This window comes from Tenrec ecaudatus, chromosome 9 (genome assembly GCF_050624435.1).
Source record: "Tenrec ecaudatus isolate mTenEca1 chromosome 9, mTenEca1.hap1, whole genome shotgun sequence".
NCBI lineage: Eukaryota > Metazoa > Chordata > Mammalia > Afrosoricida > Tenrecidae > Tenrec > Tenrec ecaudatus.
The window spans coordinates 126,479,204-126,503,827 of record NC_134538.1 but is presented as its reverse complement, the minus strand read 5'-3'; the positions used below and the strand labels follow the sequence as shown (position 1 = coordinate 126,503,827).

At 42.5% G+C, this 24,624-nt stretch overlaps 1 protein-coding gene across 1 annotated transcript in view; it reads right to left on the bottom strand.

Annotated features, from left to right (window-relative positions):
• Window positions 1-24,624, bottom strand: part of PRKAR2B (protein kinase cAMP-dependent type II regulatory subunit beta) — a 114,072-nt gene that overhangs the window by 67,935 nt on the left and 21,513 nt on the right. Inside the window, exon 2 of the mRNA XM_075558540.1 lies at window positions 19,525-19,560. Within this exon, the coding sequence (XP_075414655.1) occupies window positions 19,525-19,560 (36 nt within the window). The remainder of the gene's footprint in view (window positions 1-19,524; window positions 19,561-24,624) is intronic.

The window sequence follows — 24,624 nt, the reverse complement described above, 5'->3', positions numbered from 1 at the left end:
GCCCCCAATTCATCCCCATGCTCCTGTAACTCTCCCATCAGACTGCAAGCTTCACAAGGGCAAGGGGTGCTTGCTGCTGCCTCTCCCCAGGGGCAAGTGCCATAGTAACTGCTCAACAACTATGTGTAAACTCCCAGCCCAGGGGGATGCCTCCTGTCCACTACTAGTCTCCTTGCCAACACTTTGCCCACACCCTCAAAGGCCTTACAAAAAAAAACATTGACTCCATTTCCTCACCTTAGTTGAAACTTGATTCTTTCCCCAAATCTCCACCTACCTACCAGGGCACCATTCCCTATGTCCAGTAGGATCCTAAAGACAGCGAGGACACTCTCAGGGCTTCCCACATTGGCAACAGATCACTACTTTGTAGCCCCGCACAAATACCTGTGTGCCTCACAGGTTCACACTACCCAGATGCCCTTGCGGACAGCCAACTCCTGGCAGGTCCCTTCCTTTCGCGACTGGTATGGCTCAGTTCTCTGTCCACAGCAGTACTGATGTCACCAATGGCACCTTCAGTGTTCAAGCTGACAACCTGTCTGAGAGCCCTTGCTCAATTTTCTTTTGCTTCCCTGACTCCCAATAAAATGCCACCTGCCTCCTGAGTGATTTTACAAAATAACTCCATACATGCTGTCCTTACCCAGCACACCTGACCTTAGAAATCTTAAACCCCACTGTGCATGTCTCTGGCTCAATCCCCCCATCCTTCTAGCACTCCCACTTCTTTACTTCACATTCTATTTCTGTTTTAACCACATCCAGAAAGGCCCTTTTTATCTTCAGTACATTAATTTGAACTCACAGTGTCATAGAGAGAAGGCGGCATGTGAACAAACAACTACAGTATCAAGTATGTGCACAGAGCGAGAGCACGTGTGCTATTCTACATGGGGAGGGCGTCCTCAAGAAAGAACGATTTGTGCGGTAGGAAACAAGTCCGGAGAAGCAAGCCTGTTCCAGTGCAAAACAACCCACAAAACTGGCACTGGTTAGGCAAATGTCCCAGTGTAAATACCATGGGTGGGGCTCCCATGTACTCCGTTTTTCTACTCCACTACTTTGTCATCTGTCCCTACAAAACACCAAAGTAAAACAAAATAACTATTTTATTAAACAGGCAGTTCTTTTCAAAATCAGAAATAAGACCAAACTTATTGGTTGTACAGAGACTGGGAAGACCATCAAGACCTTAGCCATCCTCAGGCCTGGAATTAAACTCACCCCAGTATTAGGATAACGAACCACATAAGATCAAAATGGCAGCATTTATCCAAGGACCCAAGAGGTTTAAGAGAGGAGATAAGAGTCACTGGGTGCAAGTGGGATAAAGTGATGATCCACTGAGGGGATTGAAGTGGATGAGTTGAACAAAGTATGTATAAATGGTTGAATATAAAACTGATGCTCTGCTCTGTAAACCTCCACCTTTTATATCACAATAAAAACTTTTAAAAATACCTTAATAAATGAAAAATAAGTTCTTCCAAAAATATTGCCATTTCCCTCTTTAAAAGCTTCTTATGAGAAGCTCGAATCTCATCTAGATCTTCACACCAAGGTCATGGCTCTTAACTCACGGCCGTACACAGTAAGTACAGAGTGAGAGTTTTGAAACTGATTTATGATAGCAAATAGATATTGCCATTTGCTTATATTTTACAAAGGTAGAGTCTGCAATGGATTGAAAGAAGAAAAACAGAAAACAACCAAAAAGCTGTGGCCCTACACAGAGTCTGAGGTACTGACCTAAACTCTGATCATATTTAGAAAATGGTTGAGAAAAGTTCAAATGTCCACTTCTATCTTCTCAAATCTGTTATTTTCAATCCATCTAACTCTCCCACTTCCTCCCCAGCTCCTGAAGTGGAACTGCAGTAATCAGGACACACAACGAGCTATGTACTTCCCATACCTTCTGCCAAGTCCCTCCATATCTACTGGCATAAAGTGTCTATAGGAACAGAAGGATACTTCCCCCTACCCCCGAAATATACTAATCATATATTTACCACTGCCATCCTTTCTCCCTTATCTCAAGGGTTCAAAAGCACCCTGGGGAAAATGCAATGAAGGTCAAGAATTATGCTAACTCTCGGCCTTGAGGTGACCTATCAGCATTGCTGCTCCTAACAACAAGAGACTCAAGGCTTCCCTTAGATTCCAGTGGGCTCTGTTATCTACAGGCATCCAAGAACAGGAGCACCACGTCATCTTGGGAAACCAGCCTTCATACCACTACAGCCACGGGAGCAGAGAGAAGCAGCTGAGGATGAGCCTGAGAAGCACATGACAACTCTCCTCCCTCGGGATTATTTGTCTGAACCATGTAATCATCACACAGAGTGCATTTGAGTAGTAATCTGGGTACAGGAAGATAAAGGGCGCCCGAATCAGATTGGAGCGCCTCCACAACTTCCAATCCACCAAGGAAAGGCCTTGATGCAGAGCCAAGAGTACTCTGTCATCTCAGGGGCGGGCGCTCTCTAGGTCTCCCACCATTGTCCAGGGCTGCACCTGCATCCTGTTGCCTTCAAGGTCCCATCTATCTGATTCTGGATTTTCAGCCTTGCCTGGGTGTCATCTTTCTAACCGCTTCCCATGTCTAGCTCTATAGCCCACAATCTACAGCTGGTCCCAAACTCAAAACCAAAGCCAATGTCATCGAGTCAATTCTGATGCCAGAGGACAGTGAGGAACTGCCCTGTGGGTTTCTGGAGCTAAGAATCTTAGAAATAGAAAGCCTCATCTTCTTCCCTCGGAATGGCTGGTAGGTTCAAACTGCTGACCTGTGATTAAATAGTCCAACTCGTAACCCACTACGCCACCAGGGCTCCTCACATCCAGTCCAGACTCCTGGAAACCTCTGCCTGTCCCAGAGACACAGGTGGAAAACAGACTAAGAAAGTGAGACTAGACTAGAGACCATACTAAGTATACTAAGTGCTTTTTGTGTTCGCTACAGTTTATTATTACTTATAATAATCGATTATTGTCTATAATATTCTTGTATTATCTCATTTCCACCTGGGGATACTGAATTCCTGAAAAGTAAGATGGCAAATACTCCTTTTTAAAAATGATTGTGGGAGGGACTGGGAAAAAATGGCGACCTGATAGGACTCACCTGGCCGGAGCTCCTGCTGCCAGGCCAGAAACTTGGGAGGTAAGGTAAAGGAAACGGGGAGGTGGAGTCCTGAAATTAGAACTAGGGTACTAGGGTCTCTCCTGAACCCCCTTTTTCTGTGTGATTTCTACTCACAGAGCAAATCAAGAACGCTTTAAACTGCTCTAGTTTGGTGAGCCCGTGAGCACCAGCTACGCCCTTGCAGGGAGCAGGGATTTCTCCAGGCGGACGCCCTAAAGGGGACAGAATTCCAGACATGAGGGGAACCCCACCCCGGAACTCTCCGCGTGGTTGGCTGCCTTGAGCTCACAGCCTGGGGAGTGGCAGTGGCAGGTAGCCATAATTTAGAGTAGAAGAAAAAATTAGATATTTACCCCAGGTAAATCGCGGTGTGGGAGAAAATAGGCAGATAGTCGGAGTCCAGGGAGCGAATTTAGTTCCAATTTGTCGAGAAGGAAACAACCCCCCTGATAAGCTGGATCTCCCCCCTGGGGGTCAGCCTGACAATCAGAGCACATCACAAGCATAATAATAATTTTTTAAAGGAAGAAATATATATTATTGGTTTAAAACTCAAACCCAAGTGTGGTTGCTCAGCTCCAAGGAGCACATGGGGAGGGGGAGGAGGGGAGAGAGACCCTTAACAATTCAGCTTAAGAAGAAACCTAGCTAAGGAATGCCAGAACTTAGCTACAGGTACTGGCGGCTTTTTGCATAACAAAGACCCACTGTAGCAAGTGTCAGCTTCAAACAGCATTGAGCTACAGCCCAAAGACTTTGGGAGACAATTCAATTTGATTCTATTCTAGCTGGCCAGGGGGATAAAATAAAATAAAATAAAAATCCTCTGATCTAGTAGGTACCAGCAGACTAGATAGGACAATAAGCCCAGCTTCCCTCTCAGTGGTTCTACACATAGCTGGAGAGGCCCTACCTGTCCTGGGGCCCCAGACAGGGCTGTGGGAGCACCCAACCCCCGCACCTGCTGCAGTACTACATACAGCACAAGGCAGGTACAACAGCGAACTCCCGCACTCAACTGATGCCTGGCCACGGGTGTGATCTTGCCTTTGAAGTAATCCCACACAGCATCTGTGGAGCCCTACATCAAATGGGTACACCACCCTGCTACTTTGAGAAAGCATAGGAACTCCTACAGCCTCACGGACAGGTGATCAAGTCTCAGTTATCTCCTTACCTAATACTCAATTTCTTCTCTCTCTATTCACTAGCCCTTCTATCTTTCCCACCACAGTCAATCTCAATGAGCTCAGGTTGGTGTTGGGATTTTTTTTGCCCTCTCTTGCTTCTTTTTCCCTGTTTCTCCTCTTCTCTCCCACTCTCTCCTATCATATGCCGCTACTGGCTTCCAGGTCACTACCCTCCGCTTAGAGAAAATCAACCCAAATAACAGGAGGAACTCCAGCCTGCCCTCCCTCCGTGGGAGTGCTAGACACCACACAGGGCAGCTGGGACAAACATCTACACCGCACTGCACTGCTGAGGAAAACTCCATCGGAACTCTAAGGTGATCTCGTCAACTAGGGCAATTCTGTCTAGCACCACTGGGTCCCTGCATTAAAAGGGCACACCAACCTGGCATTGTGTGGCAGGGTCTTAACCCCTCTGGGCACACATCCAAGCAATGAGAGATCAACTATCTCTTTATTCTTTATTTCCTCCTTCTATCTCTCCTCCCTCTTTACTATCACAGTCAATATGAATGAACACAGCTGGGTTCCCCCCCTTTCTCTTTATTCTTTTTCTTTCTTGCCTCTGTCTTTGTTCTCTTCGCTTCTCTCTCTGCTTGTATGATTCTCTCCTCTCCCTCTCATTCCTTTCACATGCCACGGCTGGTTCCCAGACCCCCTACACTCTGCCTAGGGCAACCCTGTCCTCCCAGTGGGAACCTGACCCCTAAGACAGTGCTGCACACAGCACAGCACCAGCTATTTCTTTATCTATTTTTAAAATTCTTTCTCCTTCTCCTTCCTTTTCACTTCTCTTTTTTCCTTTGTTTTCTTTTATGTTTTCTTCTTTTCTCCTCTTCTTCTAGTTCTTCTCTCTATCCTACCACAGGCTCAGCATTCAGTTCTCCTTTTTTGATGTTTTCTTTTCTTCCTTTAAAAAAATTTTTTTTTACTGTTTTCACTTTTATTTACTCTGTGAATTTTAGGTGTGTGTATGAGAGTGGGTGTCAGTAACTTGGCATTGTTCCTCCAGTCTGTGTCTTCCTCTTTCTCTTTTCCCCCTCATTTCACTCTCTTTTCTGTCACAAGCCACTGGTGGTCTCCAGGCCACTCCCCTATGCCTAGGGCAAATCTGAAGGCTCCCACCTGCATTTATTGGCTTGGCAAGCAGTAGGGGAATCTACGCTGGTCCTCTTTACACATCAAGCAGCAGGGGATTCTCCCCTACAAAAAGAGGGGCATCTCAAGCCTAAACCCTGAGGTCCTACAAGTGACTGGGGAAAATGCCTGACCACCACTGATGGGGTTCCATGCTACTCTGGGGACATCCACCCAACCTCCAAAAGGATCTCTCTCTCTCTACAGTAATTCCCCTGCTAACTACAGAGCTCTACACCAATAAGGGTATACCCACACGCCCTTCTCAGCATTACAGTTTCAGAGGAAAACACTACAGGCCAGCTGAGGTGCTCCAAGAATTGTGAAGCCTACTTACAGATTGGCCAGAGAAATGACACCCTCGTGGGCCAACAACAACTCGATCAGTGTCACATGAGAGGAATATCCAACACACTTCCTAAGTAATGGAATACTGGATGGCTAGGAAAAGAGTCAAACCACAGGAAGATATAGCGATAGCCTGACCCCTCAGTACAGCTACCGGCAGGTACTTCATAGAAGTACTCATACAAATCCCCCAAAAGAGAGCCCAGGACTCTTCAATTCAGGAAGATGGCTCCAGGAGCCTCTAAAACAGCACGTAAACAACAACCAGTTCTAACAGCTTCAATGAAAATACAGAAGAAACAGAAGACAATGCCAGAAGAAATCATGAACCTATCAATGGGCACAGAAGCAGATATTGACCTGCCACAAAAAGAAAATTTCAAAATGCTGCTTGAAGTCATGAAGTATATGAGGGAAGCAATGCAGAAAAAAGATGAAATGATAGAGGATATAAAGGCAACACATCAAAGGGAAATACAAGAGTTAGGGGATGAAATAACAAAATCCAGTGACAAATTGATCGACCTTGCCAATAAACTTGAGGTGGCAGATAATCACAACAGTGACTTAGAGGACAACAAAGCAGACCTCAGCAAATGGGAAAAACAGTCAAATAAAACAATCAAAATAGCTGAAGAAAACTTGAGAGCCATGTCTGATGCTATGAAAAGAAACAATATTAGAATAATTGGACTACCGGAACAAGACACAACAAAGTCAACAACGAAAATAGCAAGGGAATTCTTAGAGGAAAATTCCCCCAGCTTAATAAATGAAAATCAGGCAACCATTCAAGAGGCTGAAAGAACACCAGCCAGATTGAATCCCAAGAAGTCACCAAGACACATAATTGTCAAATTATCCAGCTATGAGGAAAAGGAGAAGATCATGAAAGCAGCGAGGGAAAAGCAAGCAGTCACGTAAAAAGGTACCCCAATAAGAGTATGTTCAGATCTATAAGAGGAAACGATGAAGAAGGGGAGGGAATGGAGTAACATATTCCAAAAATTGAAGGAAAACAACGCAAACCCAAGAATAATTTACCCACCCAAATTATCTATTAAGATAGATGGAGAAGTAAAAGTCTTCCCTGACAAGGACAACTTCAAAGCATACATAAAAAGAAGCCCAGCCCTACAAAAGATCCTTGCTGATCCTGTATGGGCAGAAGATCAACACTCACCAAGGGCAAATAAGAGACCATCATATAGAAAAAATCCACCCATAGGGCGACAAAGAGGAAACAGCCCCCAGGATAGCATCAGCTCAATAGTGGAGAGAAGGCAAACATAAACCACACACACAAAACAAGCAGATAAGATAGGTAGATAGGAAAATGTCCAACACAAAATGTACAAGATGACATCACAGAGTCCATAGATGGATATAATAACACTCAATATCAATGGCCTGAACTCAGGCATTAAAAGGCAGAGGCTAACAGGCTGGCTCAGGAAACATAACCCATCGATCTGCTGCCTCCAGGAGACTTATCTCAAGCTTGCAGACAAAAACAAGTTGAGAAATGCTGGAGAAAAATATACCAAGCAAATGGTAACGCAAAAAAGCAGTTAGCGATCTTAATATCTGACCAATTGACCGCAAGATACAGGCCATAACAAGAAACCAGGAGGGGCACTATATAATGCTCAAAGGAACAATAGACCAAGAACCAATGAGCATAATAAACATATATGCACCTAACGAGAAGCCTGCGAAATTCGTAAACCAAACACTCCAAAAGATGGAAAAAGAGATCACAGGCTCAACAATTCTAGTTGGTGACTAATATACCACTCTCTGAAAAAAACAGATCATTGGAAAAGAAACTCAACAAGGAGGCTACAGAACTAAATAGCACAACTGGATGACTTGACTTGATAAATATTTTCAGAGCTTTCCTCCCACATGCAAAAAATTCACATTATTTTCAAGCCCACATGGCACATATTCAAAAATAGACCACATGCTGGAACGCAAGTTGAACTTGAGTAAATTCAAGCACATAGAGGTTATACAGACATCTCTACGATCATGGTGCCATAAAGCTGGAAATTAACAGAAGAACAGTGAAGCAAACAAGGGCAAAAATTTGGATGAGCAATTTCCTATTGCAAAAGAAGTATTGACCTAGATCAGAGATGAAATCAGGAAGTCTCTAGAAACCAATGAGAATGAAAATACAACAAACCAAAACCTATATACAGCAAAGGCATTTATCAGAGGAAGGCTGATAGCAATAAATGCACACATTAAAAAAGAAAAGAGACACATGGATGATATGCTGACACAAAACTTACACAAATTAGAGCAGAGTCAACAGAACAACCCTACTAATAGCAAGAGGATAGATATAATAAAAATCAGTCGAGATACAGGAGAGGGAAAACAAGAAAACTATGGGGGAAAAAATCAATGCCGCTAAACGTTGGTTCTTTGAAAGAATTAACAGAATTGATAGACCTCTGTCTGGCAAACCTAACCAAAGAAAGGAAGGAGCAAACGACATTTGCAAGGATGAGGGATGAAACAGGGGACATTACAACGGACCCTAATGAAATCAAAAGGATAATTACACAGTACTATGAAGGTCTATACTCTAATGTATTCAACAAATTGGAAGACATGGACAACTATTTGGAAACACAGTCCCTCCTTAGACTATCCCAGATGGATGTAAAGAACCTCACCAGACCCATAGAAATGTAAGAACTAGACAAGGTAAACAAGGGATTACCAACAGAAAAATCCCCCAGGCAAGATGGCTTCACAGGAGAATTCTACAAGCATTCAGGGAAGAATTGGCCCCAATCCCATACAAACTATTTAAGAACATAGAAAAAGACGGAATTTTCCCAAACTCTTTCTATGAAGCTAGTATAACTTTGATACCTAAAGCGGGAAAAGATGCCACAAGAATCGAGAACTATAGACCAATATCCCTAATGGACATTGATGTAAAAATCTTTAAAAAAATACTAGCCAATAGAATGCAAAAATTTATTAAAAAATAATTACCATGACCAAGTGGGATTAATACCAAGGATGAAGGGATGGTTCAACATACAAAAGACCATCAGCATTACTTGCCACATTGGCAGGAAAAATGATAAGAACCACATGATTAAGGTGACCAGACCTCCCGCTTTTGGTGGGATAGTCCTGATTTTTAGCAATTTTCCCACGTCCCATGGCATTTTAAAAAATTCCCGATTTTTGGAAAGAATGCACGACAAGCTAAGTTATATGGTTTTAGGCAGCCATGTGGCTATTTCAGCAGGACATGAGTTTTATCAATGGTGTCCAGCTGGTGTCCTACTTTACCAATGTTAAAATCTGGTCACCTTACACACGATAATATCTACAGATGCGGAAAAAGCATTCGACAACATCCAACACGCATTCCTATTTAAGACACTCAAGAAGATAGGAATAGAAGGAAAATTCCTCAATATTATACAAGCCATATAAGAAAAACCAACAGCTAATGTGGTAGTTAATGGAGAAAAGACGAAAAAATTGCACCGAAAAAGGGGACCAGACAAAGATGCCCTCTGTTCCCACTCCTATTTAACACCGTACTGGAGGTTCTAGCTAACAACATAAGACAAAGGAAAGCTATTAAAGATATTCAGCTGGGGAAGGAAGAGGCGAAATTATCATTATTCACAGACGATACGATTCTATATAACGAAGATCCCTTAAACTCCACAAGCAGAGTGTTGGAAGCAATAGAGGAATATGGTAGAGTGGCAACATACAAAATCAACAAACAGAAATCTACTGAACAGCTCTACACATCAGACAAGATGACAAAAGAGACAATTAAAAAGGTAGTACCCTTTACAATAGCCAAGCACAAATTTAAATACCTAGGGATATACCTGACTAAAAAATGAAAGATTTGTATACGGGAAATTATAAAACACTACTTCAAGAAATCAAGAGTGACCTCAACAAATGGAAGAATATTCCATGCTCAATGACTGGAAGACTCAATATAGTCAAGATGTCAGTTTTGCCCAAGGCACTATATAAGCTCAATGCTATCCTAATATGAATACCACCATCCTTCTTAAAAGAATTGGAAAAATAGATTACCAACTTCATATGGAGGGGGAAGAAGCCCAGAATTCTCAGAGAACTCCTCAAGATGAAGGACAAAGTGGGAAGGCTTTCTCTACCTGACTATAGCAGGTACTATATGGCCACAGTAGTCAAAACAGTGAGGTGCTGGCATAATGACAGATATTCAGACCAATGGAAAAGAGCTGAAGACCCAGAAAAAAACATTAGCATACAGGCAATTGATCTTTGATAAAGGCCCAAAAATATTAAATGGGAAGCAGATGCCATCTTCAATAACTGGTGCTGGAAAAAATGGTTATCTACCTGCAAAAAAAAGAAGTAAGACCGTTATGTCACTCCGTGTACAAGAATAAACTCAAAGCAGACAGACCTTGAGAAAAAACCCCTAACAATTAGGGCCATTAATGAGAAACTTGGCACAGGGTATACACAGGCTATCAGAAATAGGGAAGGATACAAATACAGAGGAGTCACAAATAGACAAGTGGGATATACTGACGATAAGACACTTGTGTACATCGAAAGAATTCACCAAGAGAGTAATAAAAGGAGGGTCCACCGACTGGGAAAACATCTTTAGCAATGACACATCAGACAAAGGTCTTATTACGAAAATCTACAATACTTCACAAGCTTACAATAAGAGAAAAACTAATTGCCCACTGAGGAGGTGGGCAAAGGACCTGAACAGAAGTTTTACAGTGTCTGAAATCCGCATGGCCAATAAACATGAGAAAATGTTCCCAATTATTAGCCATAAGAGAAATTCAAATCAAAACAAATATGAGATACCACCTGACACCCTCAAAGATATCCCAATTCAAAAACCAGAAAGCAACAAGTGTTGCAGGGGCTGTGGTGCGATAGGAACTCTCATTCACTGCTGGTGGACCTGTAGGTATGTACAGCCACTATGGAAATTGATTTGGCGATTTCTCAAACAGATGGAAATTGAGTTACCATACAACCCAGCAATCCCTCTACTGGGCATATACCCAGAAGAGGCAAGAAACAAACCACGGAGACATCTGTGCTCCAATGTTCATTGTGGAACAGATCACAATTGCAAGGAGTTGGAAACAACCCAATTTTCTATCAACAAATGGATTAAAAAACTGTGGCACATACATACAATGGAGTACTATGCATTGCTAAAAAGCAGTGGTTAATGCAAGAAGCATATTGCTGCATGGTGCATGGGGAGAACTGGAGGAAATTATGCTAAGTGAAGTAAGCCAAGCACAAAACGACAAGTATAACATTAGTCCACTGAGGTAAGTTTATATATATACAGAAAAGTAAATAAAAAGGGGCACAGGGAAAAAGCTACTGTACACAAATACTCCAGGGGTGAGGTCCAGGTAGTATGGCAGGGGCCAGATCAAATCCAGGGGTACATATGGTACCCAACTAAAAAGGGGGTGGAGGGAAGAAAGGGGAAAGAAAAAAAAAGATGTGTGATGGGGAAATAGGGCATTGACCCACCCAAAGGAAGGGTATTGTTTGTGTCTCCACAGGGAATGAGGGACCAGATTTAAAGCCAGTGCCAGACGAATGCAGCGTGCCGGCAATGAGTGAGAAGTCAGTGGAGGGGCCTAAGGACTCGGCCCTCATACCAGCTATGTGGACAACTGCCCCTCCCCCTCCGGAAGAATTTACTTAAGAGGACAGCACTGAAGCTGAAGCTAAGGGGGAGAGGGGCATGTCTGATCAGAGCGAATGGGAGCAAATGAAGGGGGAGGAAGAGAGAGTGGAGCATATCCTGGCCTGTCAAGCCTGGAAGATGATATCCCCGCTCTGAACAGCCAAGAGACAGAGTGGACAATATGGCTGATCCCACTATGAGACACGCCGTCCTTGATGACCCAGGGCCCTAAGGGGACAACACTGGAGACTCAGTGTCGGGACTTGCCCAGACTGACCTGTGACACCGAGGCAAACCACTAAAAGCTGGCAACAAAGCAACCATGGGAGCAGAGCAGGGAGCCCCCGAGGGAGTACAAAGGACAGACTCTGGGGCCAGAGCATGGTACCCCATTGGACATGACTGAAGGACACACCTAGAGATAAAAAATCAGACCTTGATCTATTTAGAGGTGTTTCTTTCTTTAAAAATTTTTTTCTTTCAATTAATTTATTCTTCTATGGGTAATTAGTTTCCTTTTTTGTTGTCATTGCTGTGTTCTCACCCATCGCCCATCTTGCTTTGACTTGATTTTTGGTGCGTATTATTTTCTCTACAGATCTATCTAGATAAGATAGACTGGATGAATAGTCTGGAGGAGAAAACATCAGGACCAATGGTTCCGGGGGTACTTGGGAGAGGGGGTGGTGGGGGTAAGGAGGTGGTGCTGACCAACCTAGGGACAGGAGAGCAACAAGTGATCCAAAATCAGTGGCAAGGAGGGTGTGAGAGGCCTGGTAGGGATTCAGCAAGGGCAAGGTAACCAAGAGTAATTACTGAAACCCAAAAGAAGGCTGAGCATGATAGTGGGGCAAGAGGAAAGTAAAAGGAAATAGAGGAAAGAACTAGGTGACAAAGGGTATTTATAGAGGTCTAAAGCCTGGAATGTACATATGTAAATATATTTATATAAGGTATGGGGAAATCTATGTGCATTTATTTATAGGTTTAATATTAAGGTAGCAGATGGACATTGGGCATCCACTCAAACATTTACTCACTGCAAGAACATGTTGTTCTATTAAATTGGCATTCCAGGATGCACACCTTTCTGACACGATAGATAAAGAAAAATGTGTACATAAGCAAATGTGGTGAAGAATGCCCGGCTATCAAAAGATATAGCGTCTGGGGTCTTAAAGGCTTGATGATAAACAAGGGGCCATCTAGCTGAGAAGCATCAAAGCCCACATGGAAGAAGCACACCACCCTATCAGACCACGAGGTGTAGAAGGGACCAGTTATCAGACATCAAAGAACTAAAAATCCTATCAGTGGATGCCCACCTTCCTGATACGATCACTGAAGACAAAAGTGTGCATAAGCAAAGGTGGTGAAGAAAGCTAATGGTGCCCAGCTATCAAAAGATATAGTGTCTGGGGTCTTAAATGCTTGAAGATAAACAAGCAGCCATGTAGCTCAGAAGCAACAAAGCCCACATGGAAGAAGCACACCAGCCTGTGTGATCACCAGCTGTCGAAGGGATCAGGTATCAAGCATCAAGGAACAAAAAATCATATCACTGTAAATGTGGGTGAGTGCAGAGTGGAGACTCAAAGCCCACTGGTAGCCAACTGGACACCCCCTTAATGAAGGGTTGTGGGGAGGAGATGAGCCAGTCAGGGTGCAGGGTAGCAACGATGAAAAAAATAACTTTCCTCTAATCCTTAAATGCTTCCTCCCCCCACTACCATGATCCCAATTCTACCTTACAAATCTGGCTAGACCAGAGGATGTACACTGGTACAGATAGCAACTGGAAACATAGGGAATCCAGGTCAGATGACTCCTTCAGGACTAGTGGTGATAATGGCAATGCCTGGAGGGTGGAGGGAATGTGGGGTAGAAAGGGGAAACTGATTACAAAAATCTACGTATAGCCTCCTCCCTGGGGGGTGGACAGCAGAGAAGAGGACAGAGGGAGACATCAGACAGTGTAACATATGACAAAATAATAACAATTTATTAATTATCAAAGGATCATGATGGAGGGGGGGAGGGAGGGGGAAATGAGCAGACGATATTAAGGGCTCAAGTAGAAGGCAAATGTTTTGAGAATGATGATGGCAACAAATGTACATATGTGCTTGAAACAATGGATGTATGTATGGCTTGTAATAAGAATTGTATGAGCCCCAATAAAATGATTACAAAATTATTGTGCTAAACCATTACACTTTAGTTTTTTTCAAATAATATTTCATTGTGTTTTGGGTGGAAGTTCACACAGTAGTTTAAGTTCTCATTCAACAATTTCTACAAAACTTGGTCAGTGACATTGGTGACAGTATTTACAGTGCATGCACATTCCTGTTTCCATTCAGACTGATCTTGTTTCCATCAGTTTAACTACCCTGTCCCCTTACAGCTGAACCTTAGGTCTCACACAGATAATTGTTAAGGTCACATCCATGCTACCCTAGGTCCAGCTGGATCCCATCTAGACTGCCTCTCCTGGTAAGGCAGAGACTAACTTTCTGAAGCAATGCTACGTTAAAAGCAGGCATAATTCCTGGCCTTATGCTACCCATGACCATAGGTCCCTGCTTACTCTGTGCCAAGGTGCCTGGTGGTAGAAGCAAGAGGAGTACATGATGATCGATCCACTGCCATTGAGTTGATTCCAACTCACAGCACCCTTACAGGGCAGAGCTGACTGCTCCCTGAGGTTTCTGAGGCTGCCGATCTTTATGGAAGCAGACAGCCTCCTCTCTCTCACGGGGAGAATCTGGGCATGGACGGGGCCAGTCTGCAGCCAGCAGTCCAACACTCAACCCATTGTGCCACCAGGACAAGCTCTATTTTTCTTTTTAAAAAGGACTTCTTCCAACAAGCGTACTGGATACAAACTGACAAATCTGAACAAGAGTGTTGACAAGAAATATTGAAAGTAGCATGGACTGCCAAAAGAACAAACAGATCTGTCTTAGAAGAACAACCAGAAATCTCCCTAGAGGCAAGGATAGTGAAACTGCATCTTACATACTTTGGACATGTTGGGAGAGACCAGAGGGTATCGTGCTTGGTAAAGTGGAAGGGCAAAAAAAAAAAGAGGACGGTGCTCAAGGAGATGGACTGACATAGTGGCTACAAGGATGGGTTCAAACATAAGAACGATTGTGAGGACGACGTGGGCCGGGCAGTGCTTCATTCTGTCACTGTGAGTCTGAACCGCCTCAACAGCACCTAACAACGGCAACAGCAAAGTGGCACAAATGGTTGGTGCTCAGCTACTAACCAAACAGTTGGTGGGTAGCCATGAAAGAAAGGCTTCATGATCTACTTCTGGAAAGATTCCAAGAAATCACGCCCACTGCTGTCCACTGGGATCCAGTTCACAGCCACCCATATTGGCTTTCCCAGGCTGCAATTCTTTCCAAGGCAGTCTCATCTTTCTCCCAAGGAGAGGCAGTCCGACAGTGACACCAGGGCTCCCTATTCCCTCTGGGGCACTTCTACTGCACAAGGCATGCGGTGGCTGTGAGTCAGAATGGACTTGAAGACACGGGGTGTGATTTAGTTGTTGTGATGGGAAAACATAAACACAGCCCCTCACTTCTCTCTTAAAACCCATGCAAGAAACTTTAAAGACCACTTTAAATGGCACCCCACCTTTAGCCGTACTCGGTACATCTCTTTTCACTTGGTGGTTACTATGCTATGTACCATAGCGCCTGGGGGACGTAGAGGGCTAGGCTTTGGGCCCCTAATTGCAAGGTCGGTGGACAAAGATGAGAAGCTTTCTGCTCCCACAAAGATGTACGACCTCGGAAACCTAGAAGGGCAGGTCTACTCAATGGCAATGAGTTTGGTTCGAGTTTGGAGTCGCAGCCACTTTCTGCGGCCTGTGGACTTCTGAGGGCCGCGGCCTATTCTTCAGGTGTCCCCAGCACTGCACACCGTGGGGGCTCTGTAAATGTCTGCTGAATGAGCTAGTTAATTAATGCTTTCTCCCATGATGGACTTCCTTGTGTGGATGGTTACCAGGCTTAAAATAGTATCCAAAATGAAGCTCATTTCAAAGCAAAATATATGCAAATATTTTTATGACAGCAAATTAGCAAATCACCTTTGGGAAATAGTAATTTTGGGCATAAAAAGCACTTATTATCAAATAGCTTTAAAGTAGAAATAAAGACTACTAAGACTACAAAATGTTTCCTAAACAAAAGGAAGTATATCTTCCCTGAATCAGATTCAAAGACAAGATCTGAACTTCCGCTATTTCACTCTTTTCTTGAGGACTAATCATTTTCGGTTTCGGGTGATTTTACTGAGATTTTTAAAGCATAATTTTACATGGCAGGCCTGTGAAATTTAAAGAAACTAATTTCATCTCTGAATGATTCTAAATACTACTTTGGGGGGGAATAATAACATTTTTTGGCCCTGTTAAAAATGTACTATAAAATTTAATAGTGGCTAATTATTGTTATGGCTAAAAATTTAAGAGTGACTAATTATCAACACTAGAGAAGACATTAGCAAATTCCCAACATGGTGCTCCATGTTCACTCTTATTGAAAGACACTATTACTTACCAGGGCAGGCAGTCCTTGAAGACAATACGGCATGTTCAATGCAAAGATTGCACAGCCGCCAAGCTGTGCCCCAGCATCACGCCTTCCCAACAGATCTTACAGGAAATGGGTTCCCCATGAGGAAGAACTGCGACAATTCTAGAAAATCCGACTTCAAAAGTCTCAGAAAGTCACTTTATGGTAGCAAGAAAAACTGAGTCTTGACAGTTAAATGCAACTCAAGATCCTAAAATGACCCCAAATCCTCTGTAACCACTACCAAAAATATTTAAAAAGCTGTTTTAGGGCAGTTGGGAAAATTTGATTCTAAAATGTATGTTAGGTAATAGCACAGGGTCAAGGTTAAACTTTTCGAGGGTTAGGTTATGGTTATGCAGAAGAATGCCCTTGTTTTTAGGATGTACAGTGTCAATTACTGAGGAGTTCTGGAAGGTTCGGTAATAAGTAAATAAGTGTGAGCAAGAGAACATGCAAACGGGACACAACAGGAACAATGGGAGAATCCAGGTAACGGATGGGTGGCAAGGTATTCACTGCTGTATTGTCACGCTTCTCTCTAAAGGTGACATTTTTCAAAATAACATAATGGGGTAAAAAATTCACACAGATGGAAACTATTATAAACTTTTCAAAAACCTACCAGGTACAAACCTAAGATGAGACTCTGAACCATACTGAAGGATTAATAGCAGGACTCTATAATGCTTTTTCGCGAATAGGCTCAGGCACACAGATGAAGGTTTAGTTTTAAATCTTGCTCCGTGGAAGGGGGCTGAGCACTAACAGTTTTGAGAGCCTAGACACTCCTTAGAGTTCTATTGGCACCGTGGTTAAAGTGCTTGTCTGCGGACCCAAAGGATGGGCGGTTAAGACCCACCAGCAGCTCTGCTGTAGAAGGATGAGGCATTCTGCTGGGAGCTGCATAAAAACCATCCAACTTAACCTGGGCAGCATACTTGTCCACAGCTGCTTAGACCCAAACTCAAAGAAAAGGAACCTAAGAAAGCAAATAGTTGTCCTGCAAATTCACACAGCCAGTGGGACGCTTGAATTCAAGTCTGTGTTCCCCAAACCCGAGGATCATTCCCACACTCTGCAACATGAGCAACGACCCAAAAGGCTCATCAAATGTGTTGAGCTGCTACTTCTACTACGACAATTCATTTTTAATAAATATTATGGCAATTAATGTTTCCATTCTTGTGCTAGAGAGAGTAATCTTCCAAAACGGGAAGGTTCTTAAAAGGGTCTGTGAAAAAATAAGTGTGTGCACGGGTGCACACACGTGAGGGGTGGGAGGTGGGGGTAGATGAGGAGAAGCAACATGGGAACTGTGTGCACTCTGGGTAAAGGATTCAGGTACTTGTCTGTTTTTAATATTTTCTCTAAGCTTGACATTTTAAAAAATAAAACGTTGGGGCAGAAAATTATCAGGGCGATTATTCCCTCTCAGTCTCTTCACTCTGCTTCTGCAGTTTCTCTAGAGGCCACACAAAGTCCCAATGCTGCGCCTCCCTTAGTTTTCACTCCTTATTTCCACCACTGCGCACAATCATGTTTGATAGCTTGGGAGAGTTTAGGATACAGCCTGATGCCTCTCTAGTGAAAATGTAACCTCCCATCCCCCCAAAGCTATTACAATCTACATGTTTTTAGCTTTCAAAATAGGCCTACCTTGCGATTACAAGCTCAGAAGGATAAAGATGATTCCTTCCCAAGAGATCACATTTTCCAAATTCCTGTCTTTGTCTTTATAGACTTGACTTACTAAATGATAAGGTTAAAAAATCATACTGAGAACTGCTCATGAAATAAAAATAAAATGTAACTGTAAAATAACTTTAATATGATATAGCATAGGCTGACCTTATAAAACCAGTTACTTATTTGGACTACACAAACAACTAAGAAGGTCTATTCGAAACGTTTCTTCTGTGATGTCAACAAAAACATGCTGATCACATTTACTCCTCCCCACCCCCCGCAGTCACATTTACAAGGAAGTTATTTTCTCACACCAAATGGAGTAACCCTTCTTTTGTTCTCTCTCAACAGAGAAGGTATACTCCTTAGAAGTGAATTTTCCTCACACACAAACAAGTTTAGTTCAATAAACCAAAACTAAAACCCACTGCTGTTGAGTCAATTCTGACTCCCAGTGACCCTGTAGGGCAGACCCGAAGGGCCCCTGGGGGTTTCTGGGATTGGAACTCTTGAGGGCAGCAGAAAGCCTCCTCTTGGTCCTGCAGACAGGCTGGGGGTTTCCAACAGCAACCTGTGGTTCATAGCCCAATGAGAAACCCAGTTCCTCACCAGGGCGCCAGACCTAGTTTTTGGCTCAAACTGACTTCACTGAAACCATGTTAGAGAGAAGCCTCTTCACTGTGTGCCACAGTCAACTTTAACCTGTGCGAATATCTAGATGTGGTAGTGTTTCTGGTCTGTCACTAAAAGCATGCACTGAGAAACCGTGGTAAATTTGAAATGGTAGAAATCTCAGTCATCAGCAATTTGCTCCTATTCTAAACAACCCTATCGTAAAAAAAAGTTATTCTATCTGCATTTTGAGTTTTTCCTGCCCCTTATGAAAACTTCCACCCATCCCATTTCTATGGAGTCATTTACCAATTTTCTTTGTGCGTGTGTGAATGAGTGAGTGAGCAGTGAATGAGTAGAGAGGGAATGAATGAATGAGGAGCGAGTAAATGAGTAAAAGAGTAGTGAGGGAGTCAATTTACCAACTTTCACTGCTGTGCTCCGGGGCTGGTAACACCCCATGGTGTCGTAATTTTGACTCGGGTGACCTCAGAAAAGAACTGCCCCACAGGGTTCCTAAGGGCAATCTTTACAGGAGTCAGGCCTTTCCTCTGTGAAGCCACTAGCTGGTCTGAAGCACCAACACTGCAGTTAGAAGCCGACCACGTATGGTACCCATTGTCACCAAGACCCAGCCGGCCCACTGCCATTAAGCTGACTCACACTCACCGTGCCCCTGTATCTGGAGTTTCTGAGTCTGCAAGTTTCTCATGATGCACAGTGGCTGGTGAGTAGGCACCACCAACCAATGATTAGCTGCCCCAGCCCTAACCCACAGCGCCACAAGGCTCCGTTTTACCCAGAGCCGACCACACAAACTGGGGTAAACACCGCCACTCAAAAAGATACCGCTGTCTCAGTGCAGAGTGGGAGCTTTGGCCGTTTCCCGTTATTCCTCAGTCCTTGAGTATATACCACCTTGATGTATTTTCGGATGAAATGACTGTCAGGTGAATTATTACGGTACTACGATAATTCTGTTCACATATTCATATCTACTGCTCCTCAAATCTTTACAATGTCAGCAAGAGCCAGGAACATCCATAGTAGAAGCACAGTCAGGCTTACCTGAGGCACGCCTTGTGAATCGGTTGATCACCGGAGCTAAGAGAAAAAGAGTAACATGATTAGAGAAAAATCTAATTTTCCCACCAACAGCCTACCTGCCTTCCACCCAACCACCCTGAACACGTCCGATCTCATCTAATTTTCCCCAAACTCCAGACTGGTGAATTATATAATAGCTTAAATAGGAGAAAAATAAGAATGCGGAATAAAATATCATACATACACGACAATGAAATGTTTACATTTATTATCAATCAAAGAAATATAAATTAAAATCATTATTTCACCTGTTAAATTAGTCCTTCCCAAACAACTCAACAAAAACCCCTATGCATCCAGAACTGAAACTACTTATTAAGAACAGTATAAATCAATGGCTCCAGAAAACAATTTCCTTAAAATTTGCATCAAGTGCTATAAAAAGTTGGTGTCTTTTGTTTCAGTAATTTGACTCCTGGAGATTTATCGGAAGTAGGTATTACTTTAAAAGTTTTAAGAAAAACATTTTTATCATTAATTAGGTGAGGGCTTACAGAGCGGATCATCAGCTTTATGATCAAGTCACGTACATTTTGTTTCAACTCATACATTGCAGCCCTCCAGTGTAGCCTCCTTTATCCCACTTCCTCCTCCTGTTTCCCACTTTCGTTCCTCCCCCTTTCCTGACTCTGTGGACTCTCTCCTTGGGTAAAGGATTCCTCACAGGCCAGCAGTTCAAAAATACTAGCTGTTTCTTGGGAGAAAGGTAAGGCTTTCTACTCCATCAGGATGTACAGTCTCAGAAACCCACGGGGGCAGTTGTCCCCAGGCCTGTATGGTCACTGTGATTCAGACTTGATGGAAGTGAGGTTGGGTTGAAGTTTACGATCTTTCATGGTTGACCATTCTCACACAGATGGGCATTTCCCTTCCAGACCTGAAGGCTTCCTAAAGCTGCAGTCTAGGTGATCCCATCAGTCTCTATCTCACCAATAAGCCTGGGCTGCTTTATGAATCTGAGTTATGTTCCACATTTTTCTCCTTCACTGTCCAGGACCTTCCAATGGGGTCTTTCTTAAAGCAGTTGGTAGTATAGTTGGGCATAATCTACTTCTTCTGGTTTCAAGCATGTGCAGATGGTAATTGTTTTTCTGAGGTTGAACCATCTTGCATACCTGGCATGAATCCCACTTGGTTATTTTTATTGTTTTTTGAATTTTATTGGCTAGGATTTTGTTGAGAATTTTTGCATTTATGTTAATGAAGGACACTGATTTTTGTTTTGGTATCACAGTTAGGCTCATTTCATAAAATGAATTTGGGAGTTTTCTACTTTTTTCTATTCTTTGGGAGTAATTTGAATAGAACTGAGTCAGTTCTCCTCTTCATATATACTAGAGTTCACCAGTGAAGATCTCTGGGCCTAGGCTTTCTTGGTTAAGAGTTTTTATTATTTTTTTCATTTATTATCATTTTTTTAATCCACCCTTCCCCCTGGTTAAGAGTTTTTAAATGACCTGATCAATACCTTCTTTTGTTATGTGTCTACTCAAGTTTTCTACTGTAGTCAGTGTTAGTTTCCATAGGAGGTGTGTTTCTAGAAGTGTGTCTATTTCTTCTAGGTTTTCAAATTAGTCGGAATAGTCCTTCATGCTGTTGTTAGGTGTCATCTAGTCAGTTCCGATCATACGGACCCTGTGAACACAGAAGGAAACACCACCTGGTCCTGCAGCAGCCTCACAACTGTCCATGGTTGAGCCACTGTGTCCGACCATCTCGTTGTGCGTCTTCCTCTTTTTCGCTGCCACTCCACCAAGCATGACCTCCTTTTCTAGGGCCTGGCCTCCCCTGAAAGCAAGTCCAAAGTCTTGTCATCCTTGCTGCTAGCACTCTGGCTGGGCTTCTTCCAAGACACATCTGTTTATTCTTTTGGCAGTCCCTGGTACTTTCATCTTCGCCAGCATGACAATTCAAACGCATCGATTCTTCTACAGCCTTCCTGAGCCAATGCTCACCTTTCCATGCCTCACAGCAGTTATGTTCCTGAGCCAATGCTCACCTTTCCATGCCTCACAGCAGTTATGTTCCTGAGGCAATGCTCACCTTTCCATGCCTCACAGCAGTTATGTTCCTGAGCCAATGCTCACCTTTCCATCCCTCACAGCAGTTATGTTTTTTCACGTCAGCGGTTGTGCCACCCATTTCATTTCACTTGTGATTTGCGTTTTCTCCTTTTCCTTTTTCAGATTTGCCTTTTAAAGAACTAACTTCTTGTCTTATTAATTCTTTTTACATTCTGCCTGTTTTCTGTTTCTTTTCTTTCTGCTTTGATCTTTATGACCTTTTCTCTTCTGGTGGCTGTAGGCTTATTTTACTGGTTTTTGTAAGTGTTGGAGATGTTGGGTAAAGGTGTTGATTTGGGTCCTTTCTTCTTTTTCTTAAATTTGTGCACTTATGGTTATCAATTTCCCTCTAAGCCCTGCTTTAACTTTGTCTCAAAGGTTTTGATATGTTAGTTTCATTATTGGTTGATTCAAGAAATTTTAAAGTTTCACTTATTTCCTCTATCATCCAATGGTCTTTAAACAGTGTGTTGTTCAATTTGCACAGCATATTCTTGGTCTTCTAAGAATTGGTTTGGACAATTTTTGTGTACTACTATCACCACCATCACTACTATCACCACCACCAGCACCACCGCTACTGCCACCACTAGTCCACTACTGACCCTGGCTGAAACACTGGTTGAATCGTGTAATTGTGATTTAACTTCCTAACTTAGCAAATGTGCAAAGTAAGACTTGACCCTCTTCTTCCATGCAGTTTTATGAAGACAGACCAAACAACTCAACATCTTTGAAAGTGCATGTAAACTACAAACTCCTATTTAAATTGGGATTGCTGTGTATTTCATGTGGGCTAGTACTGGCCTTAAAAAAAAAACAGTCCTGATTCATGCTATGACATAAATGAACCTTAAAAATATGATACAAAGAGAAACCAGTCAGGAAAAAAAGGACAAGTATGGTATGATCTGGTGATAGGAAATATCTAAACTAAGCAGTGGCATAGAAACAAGTTTATTAGTGGTTACGGGCTGTGGTGTCTGGAGGAAGTTAAAGCTGAAAGGGTATTGATTTTGTCTCAAGCGATTAAGAACTTTTGGAAATAGATAGGAATGAAAGCGAAACAGGGGATGTAAATAATTTAACTGTTAGTGACACACACAGAAAGTGGTTAAAATGAAAACCTTTTTAGGTATTTGTGTGTGTATGTGTGAACATGTACCTAACAAAACACCCATTTGACAACTTTTACATGTAAAATTCAGTTGACTTTGGTTATCTCTACACACTGTGCCATCTTGATATCTTTTTCCAAATTACTTCACCACTATTAACATAAACTCACTGCTGCCTAAACTTCTTATCTAATCTTCTAATTGCTGTGTCAGTGTGCTCACAATGGACAGATAATTCTTTAAATGAGCATAATACCCCAGGCAGCCATTCCGTGACAATGAAGCTAAACAACTGTTTTGTTTACAGATGGCTTTAGGGTGTAGTTTGGGTTCTGGGTGTACAGGTCCTCCAGCCTCAAAAACTCCATAAACTCTGGATTGTGTGAGAATTTTTAACTCTGCTACAACTTTTTTATCCCTTCTGATCAAGATTCCTTCCTACAAAATCTTTGATAAAAATGTTCAGTAATGGTCATCAGATGACATTTTTATTATAATCTATATTATCACAATGAAGCTTTAAAAAACTTTACATACAACCATGTTTTTAAAATGATAATTTTCTCAGACTAGCTCTGTTTCTATCTTTAGAATTTCTTGTTCTTTGGATATTTTGTAGTAGGTAGATAGTCTCACAGAAAAGTGTTCGTGTACCCTGAAGTAAAATACACACAATGACCTTTGCCTCAGCTGTATAATTAACATCCCTTTATTAGTCACTTCTAGTAATAAAGTTTCTGAATCTGTTAACTGTCTAAATAAAAGATATGTTTACACACACACACACACACACGCAGATGCAAAACTGAAGACTAGGAAAATATAGAAGCAGAGAAAATTTACTACCGCTCCAAGGAAACAAACAGAAAAGATTTAAGAATATACCGGTATTAAACCCTGCACAGTTTCAAGAGATATAACCTAAGATCTTAGTGAATCTCCTTAGAAAAACACAGAAATGTTTACATTAGTTTGACTTTCTCCCCAAGTGACTGCAGTGGAATACTGAGTCTTGTGTCCCATGAATCTTCACACTTGTTTCGAGCAGCCTTCCCTTCCCAAACCATATTCCATTAGTTCAGTTTTAGCTCCTGTGCTCCCCAGAGACATAGAGGTGTAGCCGATTCAAGTCTTCTTTCATCGTGGAATATCCTTATAAGAAAAATCCTCCATTACTGAAGGTCAACTGAATGAGCCTCTTTATCCCTTGCAATAACAACAGCCTCACACGCCTGCCTGCCCCTTTGCCACTGGCCCCGGCAAGCGGCTTGGTTCCTCACCTCTTCATGCTCAGAGCCCAACACAGTAAGTAAGACAAGACCCAAACTCCTTGCTGCTGAGTCCATTCAGTCTCCTGGTAACCTCCTGTGTTACAGACAACTGTGCCACGCTGGACCCTCCTGTGTTACAGACAACTGTGCCACGCTGGACCCAGGGCAGAACAAGATGAAATGAGGGTGCTTCTGCTCTTCCATGGTGCTTACTAATAACTTGAAGGACCGCTGAAAGATGTATATTGGCATTCTTTCATTCCTCAATCAAACTCTTAAAATATTATGGACACACTAAAACACCAAAGCAATACAATATAATTATTAAGCTGGTGGGGGGGGAGCGGCGGCAGGGGATGATACTTTTACTTCCTTCTGTTTAAAATAAACACGATTCTCTTCTTTTTAATTCATGAGGGCTTTATCAACCTCCAAGGGACAGAAAATGTATATAGTTTCAGCTAAAATAGTCAGATTGATTTCTGTCCACTTCCCAAGCCCCTCTCAACAACATTGTTCTACCTTCCTTCCCTTCAGTCATGAGCGCTACTTAAAAAGATCTAGTGTGTTTTATTTATAGCCTGTTTCCTCCCATTCTAGACTGTAAGC